The 22,876-nt window shown below is 42.0% G+C and overlaps 1 protein-coding gene across 2 annotated transcripts; it reads left to right on the forward strand.

Annotated features, from left to right (window-relative positions):
* The first annotated feature begins 1,937 nt into the window (after positions 1 to 1,937).
* On the forward strand, positions 1,938 to 8,794 carry CHST4 (carbohydrate sulfotransferase 4). 2 transcript variants are annotated; one of them, XM_043437640.1, is made up of 2 exons: positions 1,938 to 2,175; positions 6,957 to 8,794. In XM_043437640.1, exon 2 carries the CDS (start codon positions 6,958 to 6,960, stop codon positions 8,131 to 8,133), a length of 1,176 nt encoding a protein of 391 aa, XP_043293575.1. In that variant the 5' UTR covers positions 1,938 to 2,175; position 6,957; the 3' UTR covers positions 8,134 to 8,794. The 2 variants fall into 2 exon arrangements, with proteins under 2 accessions (XP_043293575.1, XP_043293576.1); XM_043437641.1 differs by having other exon boundaries at positions 1,974 to 2,175; positions 7,139 to 8,794.
* Positions 8,795 to 22,876: the final 14,082 nt, after the last annotated feature.

Here is a 22,876-nt window from a genome sequence, read left to right on the forward strand (position 1 = left end):
CAGGGAGCAGATGTCTGTCAGATGGATTCTGAATTAAATTCCTGGAAACTATACAGGCTATTTTTCATGGCTGACTCAAGGCTTGGGAAATCTGGTGTGTTGCTTTATATAATTCGGCCTTTAACCTGAAGACTTCCCTTTAGTGATCTGCATTTTCTCACCTGTACAATCATCTCTTCCTCTATATCCACAGGTGAACTGTTCCAGGACTCTCACTGAAGCCATGCTCTAGTCCCCTTAGAGAGAATGGTGTAGTCTCTGCTTATAACCTATACACATCCTCCTGTGTACTTTAAAATAATCTCAAGTTTACTTGTAATAGAATAGAATGTAAATAGCTGTAAATACACTGTAAATGCTATAAAAATAGTTGCCTGTGCCTGGCAAATTTAAGTTTTACTATGTGCTATGTAGAAGGCAATGGCACCCCACTCCAGTACTCTTGCCTGGGAAATCCCATGGACGGAGGAACCTAGTAGGCTACAGTCCATGGGGTCGCTAAGAGTCGGACACAACTAAGCGACTTCACTTTCACTCTTCACTTTCATGCACTGGAGAAGGAACTGGCTGCCCACTCCAGTATTCTTGCCTGGAGAATCCCAGGGATGGGAGCCTGGTGGGCTGCCCTCTATGGGGTCGCGCAGAGTCAGACATGACTGACGCGACTTAGCAGCAGCATGTAGAACTTATTGGCAAAAAAATAATTTTCTGCACATTTTTAACCAAGGTTGTTTGATCCCGCAGATGGAGAAGCTAAGGACAAGGTGAGCTGACTGTACTTAGTGTCTGTGATTAGATAATAGGCCATCATGACAAGCCTGTAATTTCCTGAGGCATTTTTTATTTAGTTACTTTGGGACATTTTATAATTCACTTTCTCTTTAGAATATTTTGTAAATGGCAACTAAAACCCATTTTTAACAAATACCTATAAACAACCCAGTGTTAAAAATAAGGAAGCAAAAAAAATTGCCCAAACTCTGAGGTCACTGACACTGTTTTTGGAGAGAAGTCTACCAACCACTGAATGCGCGCCCCCTCCCAGCCCCTTTCAGACAGAAAGGTCTGCAGTTCCTATGCACTGTGGTGGGGGGGAGGTAGTAGTCATTTTTTAAAATAACTTTTATTCAATTTACTTAGTAAATTGAATTATTTGTAATTAACTAATTAAAATTAATTCAGATTAATTTATTTAATAATTTGGGTGACTGAGTTTTTCACGTTTAAGTTAACTGAATAAAAAAATTCAGCTAAACTGAGTCACTTTGCTGTAGAGATCAGCACAACACTGTAAATCCAACTATACTTCAATTAAAAAAATTTTTTTCAACTTGGCTATTGCTTTATACTCACAACAACCATGTAAATTAGTTCAAAGTAGTTGCATGATTTGCCCAAGTACACACAGCTAGTTAGAAGCTATAATCTTTTACAATAACATTTTTTTTTTCTTTGAGGGGGAAATTTCCCATACCCCAACTAAAGGCCATTACATCTACCTCCTCCCATAGAATGAGTTACTACATCTAGGCAGGACATCTAGTTATTGCCTCGCACAAGAAGGGTGAAGATGTTGAAAAAACACAGAGGCCAAAAAAAACTTATCCCCATAAATACAGTGGGGTGAGCAGGAAGGTACAACCCAGAAATACCTTCTAGGTTTTCTCTCCTCTTTTTGCAACAGAGATTAAGAGTAAGGTATCACACTGGGTCATTTTGGCTGTCATTGTCCTGTGACTTCCCTATCAACCTCAAGTACTTCTGGAGTCCCCTTCCTTTCTCCACTTCACCTTAAGAGAGTTAACCTTTCCGCTGCCTTCAAGGAAGTTAGCATCCAGCATCACCTTCCAGTTGTGGGAGAGAATACTTCCTCCTTTGCTTCTCCAGGCCCGGCCCATTCAAGCAGCATCTCCCCACCCCTCGAGTCTCTTAGAGTTAAAGCTGCTGGGATCACACCTCCCTGGCAGCCAGTGCGTTCTTAACCCTGTCTTGGAAGGTGGGTGATTTCGGGCCAGAGGAAGAAGACAGTGAAATGTGCTCTGAGTAGGGATGGTTATGCAAGATTCGAGGAGGAGAAGGAAGCTGAGAGAGGAGCTGGTGAGTCAGAGGAAAAAAGCTGCACAACTTGGCTGGCAGAGCCTTCAGAGTGGTGGAGAAGCCCAAGCCGTTAACAAGGTAAGGAGAAAATTTCCCGTGTACACCTCCAGAGCAGGGCCATTATTCCTAGGTCCTTGGAGTGGAGTTTCAGATAACATGGGGCAACTAAGCTGGGCATTTCTTTGTGAATGGCAGATAGGAGGTGTTGGAGAGGGGCTGGATCAGAATCACCTGGATAATCTTCCCCAAAAGCACAGGTTGCCTGCCAGCAGCTCTCCTAACCCCACCCACCCCCATCCCTAAGAAAGAGCCTAGAAAGTGAGTGGGGCTATTCTGATGTATACTTTACAGCTGGTTCGTCTTACTTATTCCGATGCTGGCTTCTGTGTTTCCTGTAGCTTCTCCTCTGCTCAGGTGCTGGGAAGTGAGGACCAAAGGTGCTAATAGCTACAGATTTTCTCTAGCTCAGCTGAGATTTAGTGTGATAACTGAATTCTCAGATCTGGAACACAAAATATCCAGGTCTAATCAGGCGGGGCTGTTTTTATCACTGAGAATTAAAGTTCACTTATTCGGAAATATGGAGGTGTGGCTCATCACTGTTCTACGTGATGTATTTAATTGGACTGTTGTCATTACTGTGGCTAGAAGGGCTTTCAAAGTTGTGGAGCTCCATTCCAATGTAAAATAAGATTAAATTATGAGGCCAGTGAGTTAGCCAAGGTAGGAGAGACTTCTGTCTTGTAAGGCTGCGGACGAGTCTGGAACTTCTAACTGGAAGTAAAATACCTTTTTTTAAAAAAAAAAATTATATATTTTGGGTCTTCTGGCTACTCACTAGTTGTGGTGCTTAGGCTTCTCACTGTGGTGGCTTCTCTTGTGGCAGAGCACAGACTCTAGCGGCACGGGCTTCAGCAGTTGCGGCACAGGGGCTCATCAGTCACGGCTCATGGGCTCTAGAGCACAGGTTCGGTAGTTGCAGCACCCTGGCTTAGTTGCTCTAATGCCTATGGGATCTTCCCAGATCAGGGGATCCAACCCGCGTCTCCTGCATTGGCGGGTGGATTCTTTACCACTGGGCCATCAAGGAAGCCCCATGTGGACTGTTTTTAAAGTCTTTATTGAATGTGTTACAACACTGCTTCTGTGTTATGTTTTGGTTTTCTGGCCACAAGGCATATTGGATCTTAGCTGCCCGAACAGGGATCGAACCTGATCCCCTGCCTAGGAAGGCAAAGTCTTTACCACAGGACTGCCAAGGAAGTCCCAATATAGTGTTTATTTTTTCTTTTGTTTATTTATTTTTGGTTGCACAGGGTCTTTGTTGCTGCACTTGGGCTATCTCTACTTGCGTGAGTGGGGGCTACTCTTTGTTGTGGTACTCAGGCTTCCTCATTGCGGTGGCTTCTTTTGACGCAAAGCACAGGCTCTGGGCATGCTGGCTTCAATAGTTGAGGCACACAGGCTTGGTTGCTCTGCAGCATGTGGAATCTTCCCAGATCAGGGGTCAAACCCATGTCCTGTGAACTGGCAGGCTGATTCTCATCCACTGCACCACCAGGAAAGACTCCAATATGTTTTTAAATTACGTTTTTTGGAAGGAGATGATAGGTTGTGCTGAGTGTTTTTTTTCCTTCTATTTTCTTCTCTTACTAACAAACCCAGGGAAGTTTTGTGAGTAGTCTATTGCCCTTCGACGGGGCTTTAATTTCTTATTAATAAATATTTTTTTAATGATGCTCGTGGTTTTTACCCCCTTAGTTCTAAGTAATACATGCTCTGTACAGAACCTATTTTTTTGGAGTTAGGTTCACTGTGCCATATTGCTTCTAAACTAAGGTTCTGACTTAATATCTTGCTGCATGCAGTTGAGATAGTATTGGTTTTGTGCTCAATATTCAATAAAATCATCTAAATTTTAGTAACTAATATGCGTTCGATCCCTGGGCCAGGAAGATCCTCTGGAGGAGGAAATGACAACCCACTCCAGTGTCCTTGCCTGGAGAATCCCATGGACAGTGGAGCCTGGCAGGCTACAGTCCATGGGGGCGCAAAGAGTGGACATGACTGAAGTGACTCAGCATGTGTGCACACATGCCACTTCTCACGCTCATTTATTTAGTTATTTGTTCAACAAGTATTTAATGAGCCCTAATCAGCTGTGTGTTTTATGTGCCAGTAAACAAGATAAGACACAGCATTTACCTTTAAGTAATAGCAGCCCAGTGAGAGATATTCATCCTCCCCTGTACTACAGGTGCTTCCCCTGTGGCTCAGCTGGTAAAGAATCTGCCTGCAATGCGGGAGACCTGGGTTCAATCCCTAGGTTAGGAAGATCCCCTGGAGGAGGAAAAGGCTACTCACTCCAGTATTCTGGCCTAGAGAATTCCATGGACTCTATAGTCCATGGGGTCGCAAAGAGTCGGACATGACTGAGCAACTTTCACTTCACTTAACTGTGCTACAGAGAAAGAGAGAGATGGATGGGAATGGAAAGTTCGGGAGAAAACTAAATCTTGGGAGGAAATAAGATACCTTTCAGGGAGAAAGCTGAGAGGTGGGCAGAATCTTGAGGAAAGAGTGGTTGTCTTGCAAATGTCTCAGAGCTTGTAAACAATGGGACAGGGGCTTCCCTGGTGGCTCAGTGGTAAAGAATCCACCTGCCAATGCAGGAGACACAGGGTTCCATCCCTGGTCTGGGAAGATCCCACTTGCTGCGGAGCAACTAAGTCCATGTGCCAAAACTACTAAGCCAGTGCTTTAAAATCTGGGAGCCACAACTACAGAAGCCCATCAGCCCTCGAGCCCATGCTCCACAACAAGAGAAGCCACCACAATAAGAAACCTGTGCACCACAATTAGAGAGTAGCCTCTACTCACTGCAACTAGAGAAAAGCCCTTGCAGCAACGAAGACCCAGCACAGCCAAAGATAAATTAAATTACTAACAATAAATCACAGGGTAAGTTGGAAGAACTGGAAGTAAAATCCAGAACCTAAGGTGTCAGAAAGGGAAGGGAGTGACAGGAGATCTAAGATCGAATTATGTAGGGCCCCCAAACATGAGAAATGGGGATTTAATCCTATATGTGTCAGAAAGCTATTGAAGGACTTTAAGAGAGGGAGCGACAGGCTTGTGCTTTAAAAAGATAGATTTTGGTAGCAGTGAATGAGGTGGAGAGCTGAGGGAGAGAACTGAGAGACAGAAGTGAGAGGTTACTTACTATAAAAGCCAGGCTAGAGATGAGCAGACTCAGGATTAGATAACAGGGAGGGCAGGGTTCAAGCATGCATCAAATAGCCAGAAAACAACACTCAGGAAGGTGCACTAGGGACCTCTCATACATGCTTCCCAACCTCAAGGAGGGTCTACAGTGGAGGTTAGTGTAGGACAGCCGGGGAGGGGTGATGGTTAGATGAGAGGAGATTGCCATGAAAAGCCTTCAGTTTCCTGTTCTTTCTGGGCCGCCTCTACACTGATTCCAGTGACTGCAGAGATGATCTTTCCCTGAGACACACCTTCAAGGGTCTCTGGCTGAGCTCATCAGCCCCATTATGGGTTGCTTAGATCCAGGTTGTATCCAGATCCCAGTGACAAGAGATGGGATTCACTTTACAAAAGCATACTTTCCTGCTGGCCAGGGAAATTGCTCATGGAAAGAAAAAACAGAGAAAGAAAGTGAGAGGGTTCCCTTGGCAGTCCCTGAAAACTGTGGCCAATTAAAGCCTGAGGACAACTGGAGACGAGTCTGAAGGCCAGGCTCCTGCTCTGGGTAAGAATGGGCATGAGGTCAGGACCACAGGCAGGCAAGGAGTGCTCAGAGCATGTAGCCCACTCTGGACCCTGAGCTGGCCCGAAGCCACATGGGGGCAGGAGGTGGACTTTTGAAAGGTCCATGTTACCAGTCTCTAGGAAATGTTAGCTTTTTCCTGAGCTGATTATAGGCCCTGCCTATAAAATTCTAGCCTTATATTTCTACACAGGTCAAGTTCTTTCCTTTCTCTTTCACTCCATTAATTCCTATCTTTGTTCCAAACTTTTCCTCATACTCATATTGTCTTTGGGAGAAGGTCAGTTCCTCAATGCTTGGCTCAATTCTTGAGTCATTATCAAACATGGCTTAGTTTCTAATCATTTCCTCTTGGGCTCAAGTTCAAAAGAACTAGGTCCTGTTCTTCTTAGCTGGTCCTGTTCTAACCTTCAGGGCCAAGACAGGAATTACTATTCATTGACATGTTCCTGGCATATAACAATGTGCTTTTTTTGGCACCTGGGAGAGATGATCCTCACTGGATCTGTTGGCACATGTGGAGGAAATGCATTGTTGTCATGAATGGAAGAGAAAGATTTCTGGGCCACTGCCACTTAACGTTTGGTTGAGGTCATCACACACTTCCCAGAAGGTTCAGGGGACTTCCAAGGGAAGCCCATGGGCTGGCAAAGCATGTTCTACCTCTTCAGGAAGCAAGCCATAAACTCCAAGAGTCATATCTGTGGCTGTCCAATTCCTCCTCTAAAATCTGCTCCCTAAAATCTCTGGAGCTCTAGACACAGACAATGGCTTATAACCAGTATGAAGCCTAACTGGACAACAGATACCAAAGGTACACATACCCATACTTGCTGACTCGGCAATTCCGCTTCTTGGGAGTTAGCTTACATGCTTGGATAATGATGTGTGAACATAAAGGTCATTACTGAAAGCTCTGAAATGGCCAAAGACTGGAAACAACCCCAAGCTCACCAGTAAGGACACTGGTTAAATACTGATAAATTGTGGTACATCTGTACAATACAATTCTATGTTGTGATAGCCTAAAATACCGCTCTGTTTGTTCTTCCATGGTCTATCACTTCAGCATGATACCGCTCAAAAGAATGAAGCTCCTGCTGTTCCTGGCTTCCCAGATGGCCATTTTCATTCTGTTCATCCTTGTGTACTCCCACGACGACAACTCCCTGCAGGTGAAGGAGGAACCCAAGCCCCCTCACGTGCATGTGCTGGTCCTATCTTCATGGCGCTCTGGCTCCTCTTTTGTAGGGCAGCTTTTTGGACAGCACCCAGATGTCTTCTACCTGATGGAGCCCGCCTGGCATGTGTGGATGACCTTCACACAAAGCACAGCCCAGAGGCTGCATATGGCTGTGCGGGACCTCATTCGGGCTGTCTTTCTGTGTGACATGAGCGTCTTTGATGCCTACATGAATCCTGGCCCCCGGAAACAGTCCAGCCTATTCCAGTGGGACGGCAGCCGGGCCCTGTGTTCCCCACCGGCCTGCAACCTCTTCCCGCGAGATAAGATCATACCCCAGGCCCACTGCAGGATTCTGTGCCACCAGCAGCCCTTCGAGGTGGTGGAGGAGGCCTGCCGCAGCTACAGCCACGTGGTGCTCAAGGAGGTGCGCTTCTTCAACCTGCAGGTGCTCTACCCGCTGCTGAGAGACCCTTCCCTCAACCTGCACATTGTGCACCTGGTCCGGGACCCCCGCGCAGTGTTCCGGTCCCGAGAACACACCACGAATGAACTTAAGATTGACAGCCACATTGTGATGGGGCAGCATCGGCAGAAACTCAAGAAGGAGGATCAACCTTACTATGCAATGCAAGTCATCTGCCAAAGCCAGCTGGAGATCTTCAAAGCCGTGCAGTCCTTGCCCAAAGCCCTAAGGCAGCGCTACCTGCTCGTGCGCTATGAGGACTTGGTCCGGGACCCCCTGGCCCAAACTGCCCGAATGTATGAATACGTAGGGCTGAAATTCTTGCCCCGGCTCCAGACTTGGGTACATAATATCACTCGAGGCAAGGGCATGGGTAAGCACGCCTTCCACACAAATGCCAGGAATGCCCTCAATGTCTCTCAGGCCTGGCGCTGGTCCCTGCCTTATCAAAAGGTTTTTCGACTTCAGAAAGTCTGCAGGAATACCATGAACCTGCTGGGCTACCACCTTGTCACATCAGACCAAGAGCAGAAAAACCTGTCACTGGATCTTCTGTCTACCTGGAGCCCCTATGAGCTGGTCTACCAAGAGGATTAAGGAGGCTCCTTCTCCACCCAGCACCAGCTTCAGTCACGTTAACTGAAGGCTGTTTCTGAGCTTTGACAGTATGTGTCAGTGTATGCGTGAGAATGGGTTTGCCCACACGTGTTCAAGTCGAGAGATCTTTGTGTCTCTGCTCATTTCTAGAAAAGAGACTTGTGAACCTTATGTGAGAAGCACATACCAACCAACAAAACAGAAGTGATGCCTTTCTTCTCTTTTTGGGCTTCCTACCTGTGTATACCTCAGAGATTCTGTGACCTGGGTCCTACGTGGTACAAGCAATATCACTGGAGGAAATCCATAAACTCCTCTGTCCACATCTTGCCCAATGGGAAAGGAGAGAAACAGGAAAAAACAGGGAAATGGGTCTTCTGCCAAAGAGCCCACCAACAGGTTCAACAGGCATGTGAACACTGAGACCTCAGAGCTCCCAGTGGATTCAAAAAGAGAGCAGAGATAAGGGTTGGACGCTTACCTGTGAGACTGGCCATAACAACTGTCAATTATCACAAATATGGAAGAAAATCTCTGCACAACAGAGCAAGCTTTTAAGTTCATGGGGTGGCTGGACCCAATTTGGACATCAGTTCCCCTCAGTGTTTTCCTATTTTAAGCTGTGAAATTGCCATCTGTTAACACTAAAATTTCAAAATAAGATTCTGTTTGGAGTGTACCTTTTTATGCTTTCTAATTAGTTAGTAGTAAATATTTGTTCTTATGGGATCTTAACTAACAGCTTAATCATCTTTATATATTTCTTTTACTGGAATATTTTACTTTTTAAATTAAGAAAATTTTTTTTTACTGAAATATAGTTGATTTACAATGTTGTATTAATTTCAGGTGTATAGCACAGTGATTAGGTTTTTTATATATATATATTCTCATATTTATAGATTCTTTATAAATACTTTTGCTATTATCTATCACCCACACATAAAACAAAATTGTTAAGACAATGTGTGGTTCAGATGATGGACTAAGTATAACTTGGTCAATACTGATCTATACACTGCCCTCTCAAGAATTTGTAGAAAGTAGACAACCACAGCTAAGCCCACTCGAATGTGAGATGTAAGCTGTAATAATACAGGATGCATCACTCTAGGTTCTAGAGTTCTTTTAGTCTCATACCTCAGCCAGAGGACCTCAGTTATAACATAATTGGTGCCATTCAGCTCTTCCTGGTCACCTCCCCTAACAAGAAAGGTTGTTTCCTTCAGTCTTTGCAGGATTCCCCACATCTAGTTGTGTATCAAAATCCTTGTTAAAGATGTGTTTTGTCACGTCCGACTTCAGATCTGCTGAAGAGGCTGGGATTCTGTATGTTTATCACATGACTCTGTAGCTCTTCCACAGCCAGTCTGACAGTGGTACCCCCTGCCCTGGGCAGCAGCACTCTTTGCCTTCTTGCCCCAAGACAGATGACTTCTCCAGTGCCTGCCAAGTATCTAAGCACTTACTCATGACACAGGTGCTATCCTCAGGTTGGAAGGAATAGGAAGAAGGTCCCTGTGTATCTGAAACTCTGTGTCTGAGTCCTGACTCTATAAACATTTCTCTTTGTTCACAGCTGAGAGGTACAATCACTTCACCGTTCCTTTTGTTCCCACATCCACTTTTGGCATGCTCCTCACTTCATGAAGCTCCCTCCACGTCAGATGGGAATTTTCCCACTCCATTTTGCTCCTGGGCTGTGCCACCCCTGAGGTGCTTGAGTGGATACCTTTGCCATCTGGGTCTTTGAAGTTAATTTATATGGGTTTTAAATGAGTGAATTTATTCTAATATCTAAACCCATGCCACCCTAGACCCTCCTCAAGAGCCTAGAATCTCTCAGGCATGTGCTTCTTGCCACTACAAACCTTTCAAAACTATAAAAAATTTCCCCAACATTGAAAATAAGGCCACTGCAGTAAGTGATGGTGGAAACAGAGTGAAGACGGTCAGTGAGAGGAAGAGATAGTGATAGACTTGACCATCTCTGATTTTCCCTCTGAAATTCCAGCCTCTACACTGTCTTAAAGTTAGCAACTTCCTTAGGAACCATCTCTATGGAATGCCAGAGTACAGAGCAGCTTGCTTTTCCATCTCCAAGAGTCACCCCATCTCCAGGAGAGAGTGAAATCTCAGGATCTTATTTAAAATTAAGATCTACTTTAAAATAGTTTTAAGTTTCCTATATTCCAAGTCCTGATGTCAGATGAAGTCCATCTTCTTGAAGGACAGTCTTATACATGACCCTATATAGCAGAGGTCCCCAACCTCCAGGCCACAGACTGGTACATCCTATCAGATCAGCAGTAGCATTTGGTTAGAAATAAAGAGCACAATAAATGTAATGCACTTGACTCATCCCAAAACCATGCACCCCCACCCCAGTCCATGAAACTCTTCCATGAAATTGGTGCCAAAATCCCTGGTGCCAAAAAGGTTGAGGACCACTGCTATACTGGAGCCATTGGTGGATGTTTAGATTTAAACAAGTTAAAATTAAAATGAAATTCAGTTCCTCAGTTGCATTAGCCACGTTTCAAGTATTTAATAGCAACGTGTGGCTAATGGCTACTGTACTGGACAGCATAGATATAGGTCATTTCCATCACTGTAAAAGTTCTATCAGATATCTCTGGTCTAAATTAATTTATATTTGTTTGCAGTATCATATTCTTAACCTCAAACCGCAACCCCCCAAAAAAGTTTGGAGAATATAATATTGTAATGGCATTCTTATGTAAGAATGTGTAGTATAAAATCACACTATATTACCTCTAAAACTGTGACCCAGTGCTGAGCAATATTTAGAGAGCAATGGAATGTTTCCTACTGAAGTGTTCAGGAAGCTGGCACTGGAGTTCAGGGGCGCCAGGGGCAGTACAGTCAATTATGAGACATGGGGAATTTGGGAAGCTGAGAACCCATGATGAGTACAGAGGACTGTGTTCTGCAGAAGAGCTTTATTACTCTGGAGGCATCTGTTCCAGCCCTCCACCCCCGCTAAACAGGGAGGCATTTGTTTGCTTGCCAAGCCTATTTGAGCTGCACAGGATCCAAGGATGAGTTTGAACACATATGACATTTGAATTTGATTTAAATTTCTTAGGGCTAGTAATCAGGCTTGGGGAATGAGCTATTTCATGTCTAGAGAAACATAATGGCCTGAAATGCCTAATTGCAGGAAAGCAATTGATGATTTTTATAAAACAGCCATACTGGGCAAGTGCCCTAAGCCCACCACTTTGGGGAGAGAAGGGAGCCCCAAAATTTTGAATATGTGTTTGGAGGGTGAGAAAAGGTTAGCTTGGAAACAAAGTGGTGTTGACTGTGGCTTCATTTTCTATATAATGAGAGCAATTGCTAAGTTTTTAAATTACTTTTAATTAAAATTATATTCTTTTCAGCTTATGAATAGTAGGTATAGGGAGAAATGAGAAGGTAGAATCAGATTTTTGTGCAAAATCTGTCACTGAATAGTATGTAACATCTTTCTTGAAAGAATAGCTTATAATTGTTCTATGTAAATATAAAGCAAAACATAAGTTATTTTCTCTGAGTATGCATATTGTAATGACTCTATTGGATTACTTTCACAGACCAGCAAAGCAAAATTAAAAATAAACATATGTAAGTGACATAGGCCACTAGTATACGTCTGGTCAGTACTAGTGGGGGATCCCCAATACCCTGGCATTTCTATTGAGGGCTGGGCCCCTCTCCTGCATAAATGTTCCTGTTCATTCAGAGAAAGATTATTTGTTAAAGGCAGTACTGAGGAAAAAGTAAGGACAGATAATCAAAGCAAGGATATTGGATATAGGATTAAGTTAAAGGATTTCTTCATTCATCTCATACATTTGATGGCATGCCAAGGAATGTTCAAGGTGCTGTGGATATAGCAGCAAACACCATAGGCAAAGCCCCTCCTTTCAAAATAGACCAAAAGCTTCTATTTTGGTCTGTTGGGGAGTGGAGGAATAAACAATAAATAAATGTCAGATGGTGATAAGTACTGTGGGGAAGAATAAAGCTGGGTAAGTGTTTGGGAGATGAGGGAGAGTAATGTTTTAAAAGAGGGCAATAAGGAATATCTTTACTGAGAAAGTGATATTTGAGCAGAGGCATTTTTGGAGCAGAGATCTGGGACAAAGTGCCCCAGTAAATGCCAATGTCAATATGGACAGGACCCATCAAGGTCCAGTGAGAACTTGTTATATGCTTGGTAGTATGCTGAGTATTGCGGAGGTTAAAGAAGTACAGATGTTACAGAAAGAACAGTATGACCAAGAGGTTATGTGCTCATAAACATGTGGGCCCTAGAACTGGGTTGTCTGGGTGACTTAGCTGTTACCAGTTGGGTGACCTCAGCAAGTCTCTCAACCTCTCATGTCTCAGCTCCCTTAACTGTAGGGTGGGTATAATAATAGCAGTACCGACTCCTTGGAGTTGCCAGGGTAGCTAATGAGTTGATATACAGAACCTGCTTAGAAAGCATCTGGTGCTCATTACTGCTAGCTGTGAATATCTTGGTAACTGGTCTCAGCTCTCAAAGACTGTCTTCCATCATTTCTGGTAACATCCTTATTAAGGTGAAGTTTAACAGCAGATCACAAACCCTTTATTTAAGGCATTTCTGATCATGATACCATTAGGAAATTTATAATTTTCTGACATTCTAGTTTCTCAATATCAGTAGTTCTCAACCAGAGGTGACTGCCCCACAAGGGACATGTGGCAATGTTCAAAGACATTTCTGGTTGTCACACTTTGCAGAGGGGACATTTCTGGCACCTAGTGGGGAAGGGCCTGGAATGCTGCTAAACCTACAATGACCAGAAAAGCCCTCCCTTAACTAATACATGAAGGACAAAGAGCTGAAGATTCAAATAAATTTCTCTTACGTCTTCATTCAATTACATTTAGCCTCACTCAAATGGGACACCAGCAGGCCAAGTGTTATAACTGCAGTGATGTTATAACCTGGTCTCCTTTGAGACCCACTCAAGTTATCTCAAAGGGAGAAGTGGTAGACACATCATAACAACAAGAATAGCACCACAGAAGTCTGACATGAGGAAGTGACCGCAGCCAGGCTCCCCAAGACCAGCCAATCATTCACCGGCCAATCTATGCCTTAACTGATCTTTGCTCATGTCCACCCTAATTCAGTTAACTGTGGCTTGAAGAGAGGGTTTAAAGGCGCAAAACAAGGTCACATAGGGCCTTGGGCAAGACGGGCAGACGAATGAAGCCAGATGCAGACTCTGTGCTAGACAAATTAATTGTCTAATGTGTCTGGGAACAGAAGAAACACTGACAGTTGTCCAAAACTTCAATAGGCACCATGGAATTTAAACCACAAAATCTCACCACCATCACCACCCCCAACCAACAAGCCTTCTGAGATTTTTTTTCCCTAATTGCCACCCCCACCAAGAAATGTTAATACCACTAACACATGGCATGTCTGTTTTTTTATGGTGGCCCTTTGGAGGGTCCCAAGTTCCATAATGTTTACTCATTTTTCTGCCTCCCCTAAACCGCTTTTTACACCCATGGTAATTTTGACCTTCACTGAGAATGCATGCTTTAGACCACTGTCCCCAATATTTTTTAAGCTCCATTCCATATAGCTCCTCTCTTTTTTTCCTCATCATATCTTTTCATTTGTCATCTCCCCAAACTATGTTCCTTGTGCTCACCAATGATAGCTGTTCCTTGCTCAATAATGACCAAATGTGGTTTTGAAAAATAACACATATGAAAACAATTTGTAAACTGTAAAGACCATGAAAATTCTGATTAGTAGTAGTAGTAAAATAATAATACAAGTAACTCTGACTGTTGTCCTCCCTGCCAGCCTTAATCCTAATCATTTGAGATGGTCCGGCTTTCCTTGCCAGTTCTCACATCGACTTCTTATGGTCCTGGGAAAACAATAAGGAAGCCAGTTTACAGTCTGTTTGTTTTTTAAGTTTATTTGGTAATAAATGGAACAGGCACATGAAATAGGTTCATAAAGAATGAGGAGTGTTTCAGAAAACAGTAGGTATTGCTCTGCCCTAAATTAATGTGACTCTAAATGGCTAACTGCAGATCATTTAAACATGTTGAATGAAAAGAAAAGCTCCTACCATTTTATGTGGCAGTGAGGTGAATGACCCAACCTAAACCAAACTGTAAGACCTTAGCAGATGCAACACACACATACTACTCGAGATGCAAATAAGCTTGAAAAAGTTGACTACACTAAATTTAACTGAGTATTCAAACGTGAGACCCTCAGAGCTTCAAATATGTTAATATGCATATTAAGAAGGGATTGGAGTATACAGCAGTTCTCCCAAACTTCTCTGACCAAGGAAGTTTTCTGCTGTTAACATCTGTCAGGAGAATATTTTGAGAAAGACAAGTCAGACAAATGCTGAATTGTCTTCTGCCACCATAACTCTGGATGGCCCCAACACTCTGGCTTCAACTTGTCTCCTGCCAAGCCCAAGCACGCAAAAGCTGAATGGAGAAAATCACATGAGGGCAGCTTAGTTCACAAAGACTTAGAATCATCTCCATCAGTTTATGGTCACTTCAACACTCACCTGCAACCTTGCAACCCTCCCCTCCTCTCCAGAAGAACTTTCCACAACCATCTTCTGACCACGTGCCTTTCCTTCCTTCCCAAGAGAAAAGAAAACCATCAGATACCAATTTCTCAACCACTCTGTACAAATAACCAAACCTCCCTTAGCATTCTGTCTTCCTTCTTATCTTGGGTTACAATACAGATGATAGTCTATCTCCTGTTAAGACCATCATAGTTTTGTATTTCAGCCCCTTCTCACCTTTTTAAGAACTATATATTTTTATTATTCACTGCCTCTCTTCTGAAATCAGCTTCTCTTCAACTGAATCCTTCTCTCTGGCTTTTAACTTACTCAAGTCTCTACCATCTTGGAAAAACTCTCCCTCATTCCCACATCCTTAACCAAACACTGGCCTCTCCCTCAGCACCTTCACAGCCAAACTTCTCTAAAGAATTATCTGCATTCATTGGCTTTATTTTCTTACCTTCTACTTCCCCCTCAACTTACTTCAATCTGGATTTTCCCCCTTCTCTAAACAGCTCTAACAACAAAAATTAAATTCTGTGTTGCTCACTCAACCCTATGAACACTTTCCAATTCTCATTTGATTTGAACTCTCAGCAACAATTGAGTTTATTGACCATTTCATCCCCTGGAGAAGGGAAAGGCAACCCACTCCAGTATTCTAACCTGGAGAATTCCATGGGCTGTATAGTCCCTAGGGTCGCAAAGAGTCGGACATGACTGAGGGATTTTCACTTTTACTTTGCTTGAAATCAGTCAGTTCAGTCATTCAGTCATGTCCAACTCTTTACAACCCCATGGACTGCAGCATGCCAGGCTTCCCTGTCCATCACCAACTCCCGGAGCTTGCTCAAACTCATGTCCGTCGAGTTGATGATGCCATCTAACCATCTCATCCTCTGTCGTCCCCTTCTCCTCCTGCCTTCAATATCTCCCAGCATCAGGGTCTTTTCCAATGAGTCAGTTCTTCTCATCAAGTGGCCAAAGTGTTGGAGCTTCAGTTTCAGCATCAGTCCTTCCAATGAGTATTCAGGACTAATTTCCTTTAGGATTGACTGGTTTGATCTTCCTGAAGTCCAATGAACTCTCAAGAGTCTTCTCCAACACCACAGTTCAAAAGCATCAATTCTTCAGCACTCAGCTTTCAACTCTCACATCCATACATGACTATTGGAACAACCATAGCTTTGACTAGACGGACCTTTGCTGGCAAAGTAATGTCTCTGCTTTTCAGTATGCTGTCTAGGTTGGTCATAGCTTTTCCTCCAAAGAGCAAGTGTCTTTTAATTTCATGGCTATACTCACCATCTGCAGTGATTTTGGAGCCCAAGAAAATAAAGTCTGTCACTGTTTCCATTGTTTCCCCATCTATTTGCATGAAGTGATGGGACCAGATGCCATGATCCTTGTTTTTTGAATGTTGAGTTTTAAGCAAGCATTTTCACTCTCCTCTTTGACTTTCATCAAGAGGCTCTTTAGTTCTTCTTTGCTTTCTACCATAAGGATGGTGTCATCTGCATATCTGAGGTTATTGATATTTCTCCCAGCAATCTTGATTCCAGCTTGTGTTTCATCCAGCCCAGCATTTCACGTGATGAACTCTGCATATAAGTTAAATAACCAGGGTGACAATATACAGCCTTGATGTACTCCTTTCCTGATTTGGAACCAGTCTGTTGTTCCATGTCCAGTTCTAACTGTTGTTTCTTGACCTGCATACAGATTTCTCAGGAGGCAGGTAAGGTGGTCTGGTATTCCCATCTCTTTCAGAATTTTCCAGTTTGTTGTGATCCACACAGTCAAAGGCTTTGGCATAGTCAATAAAGCAGAAAAAGTGAAAATGAAAGTCGTTCAGTTGTATCTGACTCTTTGCGACCCCATGGACTATACAGTCCATGGAATTTTCCAGGCCAGAATACTGGAGTGGGTAGCTGTTCCCTTCTCCAGGAGGTCTTCCCAACCCAGAAATCAAACCTAGGTCTCCCACATTGCAGGCAGATTCTTTACCAGTAAAGCGGAAGTAGATGTTTTTCTGGAATGCTCTTGCTTTTTCTATGATCCAATGGATGTTGGTAATTTGATCTCTGGTTTCTCTGCCTTTTCCAAACCCAACTTGAACATCTGGAAGTTCTCGGATCATATACTGTTGAAGCCTAGCTTGGAGAATTTTGAGCATCACTTTGCTAGTTTGTGAGATGACTACAATTGTGTGGTAGTTTGAACATTCTTTGGCATTGCCTTTCTTTGGGATTGGAATGAAAACTGACCTTTTCCAGTCCTGTGGCCACTGCTGAGTTTTCCAAATTTGCTGGCATACTGAGTACAGCACTTTCACAGCATCATCTTTTAGGATTTGAAACAGCTCACCTGTAGTTCTATCACCTCCACTAGCTTTGTTCATAGTGATGCTTGCTAAGGCCAACTTGACTTCACACTCCAGGATGTCTGGCTCTAGGTGAGTGATCACACCATCGTGGTCATCTGGGTCATGAAGATCTTTTTTGTATAGTTCTTCTGTGAATTCTTGCCACCTCTTCTTAATATCTTCTGCTTCTATTAGGTCCATACCGTTTCTGTCCTGTATTGTGTCCATCTTTGCATGAAATGTTCCTTTGGTATCTCTAATTTTCTTGAAGAGATCTCTAGTCTTTCCCATTCTATCGTTTTCCTCTATTTTTTTGCATTGATCACTTAGGAAGGCTTTCTAATCTCTGCTTGCTATTCTTTGGAACTCTGAAATATATATCTCCTTGAAATACTATGCTGGTTTTCCTCTGGCCCCTTCTCGGTTTTTCGTAGAATTTTTCTCTTCTATCTAGCTGTTAAATGTTGCAGTTACTTAAATTAACAGAGACTCAGCACAGAGTCTCTTCTCTCTTCACTGTATGCTTTCTCTTTAGACTATCTCATCCCATGCCCATAATTTTAAAAAATACATACATACAGATGACCCACAAATGTATATTCTCCAGTGGAGACTTCTTTGAGTTCTATATCTGTAAGTCCAACCACCAATTCAACATATCTTGAACATCTCTGAAGACACCTCAGACTCAACATGTCCACTGTGTTCATGAGTTTCCCTTCTACCTTCAACCATGGCACATATCATCTCTCCTGGGTCTCCTTCTCACATTTTCAACTTGCTACCATATCAAAAACCTGGACTTTGCCCTTGACTTCTTCTGCTGATCCATGCTACCTCATCAATATGTCTTTAAGTTCATGTATTTCTCCTCCCCCTCAAAGCTTCTCCACACTACTTTGTTCATGCCACAATCATCTCCTTCCTGAACCACTGACTGGTCTGCCTGCTTCCAATGCTGCACACATCAATCCAATACCTACACTGTTTTTGAAAACTCAGAAAGTCCAGATTCCTTAGTAGAGTTTAGGAAGCCCTCATGATCTGTCCCCTCACATCCCTCTCTAATAACCCCCTCTTAGACTTGACTTCCCCCATCTCATATTTGAAGTTCTACCAGTTTACCACATACATGTCTGGATTTTCAATCATGCTGCTTCTCCCACCTGGAATATCCTGTTCTGCTCCATCTTCAACTTCTCTGACTCTTTTTTTTTTTTCAGTCCCTCAGTCCTAAACTGAAATAGATCCTCTGGAAGTTTTTCCTGGCTTGAACCTTAAGCCTCTGAGTGCAACTTTTACAGGCTTTCTTTCTGTTACAGTATTTATCACATTGTAATAAAACCTCCCAACTTGAACTCTTTTAGGGTAACGTCTATCTTATTTACCATGGTATAACCAATGTCTAGTACAGTTCCCAGGATCTAGAAGGCACTCAATAAATGCTTGTTTATTTAATGAAACCTGGATCTCAGCCTCATTACATGTAAAGGGATCATTCTTTACATGATACTTTTTAAAAGGCCAATCATGAAACACAGCGACATATTTAAAGATTCAGATAAGCAATAACCAACATTTAAGAGTTTCCTGTCAGAGAGAAATAAGGGAAGTTGAATCTTAAAGTCAACAGCTCTTAAGTGTTAGGTCAAGTGAGGTGGCAGGTGGTAGGGTGGATGAAACAGAGATTCAAAAATTAAGTTGACTTGTATTTCTAATAGTGATATTATCATAGGAAGAGAAGCTGAAAATTATGCTGGTTGTCTAACAAGCCGCATGTGTTCACAGAATGTAGCATATGAACTACTCGATTGCCCCCTGGAAGCATTTGGCAAATACTTGCTTAGTGATTACCTTCCAACTGTTTTTTAGCCAAATCTCTATGCAGAAAGTTCATGGCTTGTTTTTTATTGCTTCTCCACCCTCACAATGGCAAAGTTTGGTTTTAGGAATGGATTGGAGGAATAGAGTCCTCTTTGATTCTTTCTTTTCTTTCACTTTCCACATCCTGTCCATCAGGAAAATCCCATTAGCTTGACTTCCAAAATATACCCTGAATCAGGTCACCTCTCATCATCTCCAATGACAATGTTCATCCAAACCAACCTCAAATCTCACCTGAACTGCTGCAAGAACCCCCTACCAGGTCTCTTCCTGCCTGCCCTCATGGTTTGCCTCCAATTTACTAACCAGAATGACCTATCTTAAGAGCAAATTAATGTCAATTCTCTGCCTAAAGTCCTCTAGTAAATTATAGCCCAGGTGACTGTAAAAACAGAATGGATAAATAAGTTGTTGAATTCATACCATGTAATACTATTCAGTAATAAAAAGGAATAAACTACTGATACATGTAACATGGATGCCTCGCAAAAGCATCAGGTTAAACGAAAGAAGTTTTACATGAAAGAGTTCGTGTAATATATAATGTCCTAATTTGTACATACTATATAACATCTTAATATGTAGAGTTCTAGACCAGGAAAAAAACTAATAAACGGTAGGAAAAAATCATTATGGCGGTTGCCTCTGGGGGCAGGGAGGTGGTAGTGACTGACTGGGAAGAGACATGAGGGAACTTTGTTGGGTGATGGAAATATTTCATATCAGGACAGAGGAGTCTAGGTTGCACAGGTGCATGAATATATCAAAACTCAGTGATTATACTCTTAAGATTTATATACTTCATTGTATGCAAATTTAATCTCACAAGAAAAAAACTGCAAACAAATACTATATTCTAGTTAATGATATACATGCTGGAGAATTTAGAAGTTACTGATGTCAGTAACTTACTCTGCACTGCATCCAAAAATACAGTGATTGATAGACAAAAATTCAGAGTGACTGATAGACAAATGGGGCAGATATATGATACAACAGCTATAACAAAATGTTAATGGTAGAATCTTGGTAAGGAGACTATGGGTATTCACTGTCAAAATTCTTTCAACTCTGCTGTTTAGAATTTTTCACACTAAAAAGTGATGGGGAGATAAAACTTCCTAACGTGACCACACTTCTAGAATGGCAGTGTGAGAAGCTCATCTCCCCACTGAAACAAACACTTAACTAGTGAAAATCATTTTTTAAAAAAACAATCAAACCAGATCTGAAAGAGACATGTGCACCCCAATGTTCATCGCAGCACTGTTTCCCCACTGAAACAAACACTTAACTAGTGAAAATAATTTTTTAAAAAAACAATCAAACCAGATCTGAAAGAGACACGTGCACCCCAATGTTCATCGCAGCACTGTTTATAACAGCCAGGACATGGAAGCAACCTAGATGCCCATCAGCAGACGAATGGATAAGGAAGCTGGGTACATATACACATGGAATATTACTCAGATTAAAAAGAATTCATTTGAATCAGAATGAGATGGAAGGTGGAGCCCATTATACAGAGTGTAAGCCAGAAAGATAAAGTGAACACATATATATGGAATAGAAAGATGGTAACGAGTGCAAAACAGATGTACAGAACAGACTACTCTAGAAGGCGAGTGGGATGTTTTGAGGAGAGAAAAGGCCATAAGATCAGAGAATTCACAGAGCACTCCCTAAGAGGACATAACTTTACTGGGAAGACAACATGGGATGTTGTCAAAAACAATGGAGATTTTGGTAGTAAACAGTTAAGAGGAGTCTCTAAGATGCTTAAAACCAGTAGCAGCAAACAAAATGGTAGTAGAGGCTCTTCTACTCTCTAGAAGTTTAAGAGAGTAAAGCGGGGAAAGAGACAGGTAAGAAGAGCCCTTCTGAGCTCAGAGCAGTAAACAAAGGGGCCTGACTTTAGTTAGATTAAACTGTGGAACAATTTATGCCCCAGACTTTGCCAAAAACAATACAGTAATGAGTTAGCAACTACTGGAGGCTTAAGGCTGGGAGTGTTACAGTCAAGTCAGATCAACTAGTAGCTTAACAGGGAAACCAGGGAAACAGACAGAATACTGCTAAAACTAATATAATCCCTGGTGGTCAGAGAGACTTTGCACATGGTCGAAACTTCATTCTTTGAGGAGTAACATCAGAGATTGCACACTGGGGAAAACAGATTTCGGTGAACTATTCCAGCCAAGTCTCTGAAGAAATAAATAAGAAAATAAGCCCCAGGTAAGAGAGGGATCAAAATCCACAGTTGCTACAATATGTTATTGTAGCAGTGTCCAGTTTTCAACAAAAAAATTCATGAGACATACAAAGAAACAGGAAGTATCACCCATGACAAGAAGAAAACAAAGAGTAGGCTCTAGAAACTGCTTTGGTGAGGGCCTAGATATCGAACTTAACAAAATTTCAGAGCCCCCCTATTGTAAATATGTTCAAAGAATTAAAGGACATCATATTTAAGGAATTAAAGGAAAGTGTAAAAGAGATCAATCCTGAGTGTTCATTGGAAGGACTGACTGATGTTGAAGCTGAAATTCCAATACTTTGGCCACTTGATGCGAAGAGCTGACTCATCTGAAAAGACCCTGATGCTGGAAAACATTGAGGGCAGGAGGAGAAGGGAACAACAGAGAATGAGATGGTTGGATGGCATCACCGACTCAATGGACATGAGTTTGGGTAAATTCTGGGAGCTGGTGATGGACAGGGAGGCCCGGCGTGCTGCGGTCCCTGGGGTCACAAAGAGTCGGACACGACTGAGTGACTGAGCTGAACTGAACTGAACTGATGCTGAAAATATCCTATCCAACAGAGAATACCAATAGGGAAATAGAAAATGTTAAAAAAAAAAAAAAAAAACAGAACAAATAAATATGAAGACACACAAAAAAACTAAACTTACAGGATGGAGATAGAACAGTGCCTAGAGGAAAATTTTTAGCTATAAATGCCAATACACACACAAAAAAATCAAATCTATAAACTAAATCTCCACCTTAAGTAACAGGGAGGGGGTGAGGAGGGAAAGCACACAAAACTCAGAGCAAGCAGAAAGAAGAAAACAATAAAAATGAGAGTGGAAATTGTGGACATGGAGAATGGGGAGCAGGGGGAGAAAATAAAACCAAATTCCATTCTTTGAAAAGATCAACAAAGTTGACAAAGTTTTAGCTAGACTGATTGGGAAGAGAGAAGATTAAAATCACTAAAATCAGAAATGAAAGAAGGAACATTACTACTGAGCTTATAAGAAAAAAAGAATTATAAGAGAATATCATGAACAACCATATGCCAACAAATTACATAACAAAACAAACTATCAGAACCAACTAAAGAAGAAACAGAAGATCCCAAAAGGCCTAAGACAAGAGACTGGATTAGTAAATTAAAACTTCCACCAAAGAAAATCCCAAGCCCAAATGGCTCAACTGGTGAATTTCACAAAACATTTAAAGAATTAATATGAATGCTCTCAAACTCTTTCAAAATACAGGAGAGAAGGAAACACTTCTCAATTTTTTTCTATGAGACCAGTATTATTCTAATACAAAAACCAGAAAGACATGTTTACCAAAAAACCCTACATACCAATATCGCTTATGAATATAGATACAAAAGCCTCAACTAGCCAACTGAATGCAGTAACATATAAAAAGAATTATACATTAAAACCAAGTGGGAATTATCCTAGGAATGCAAGGTTCACTTTACATTGGGAAATCAATTAATTTAATGCACTGTATTAATAGAATAAAAATAATCATTCGATCACCTCAATAGGTACAAGGGGAAAAAAAGCACTTGACAAAAATCTGAAAACCTTTCATGATTAAAAATACTTAGTAACCTAAAAGTAGAAGGAAACTTCCTTAAA

Source organism: Cervus canadensis, chromosome 18 (assembly GCF_019320065.1).
Source record: "Cervus canadensis isolate Bull #8, Minnesota chromosome 18, ASM1932006v1, whole genome shotgun sequence".
NCBI classification, from domain to species: domain Eukaryota; kingdom Metazoa; phylum Chordata; class Mammalia; order Artiodactyla; family Cervidae; genus Cervus; species Cervus canadensis.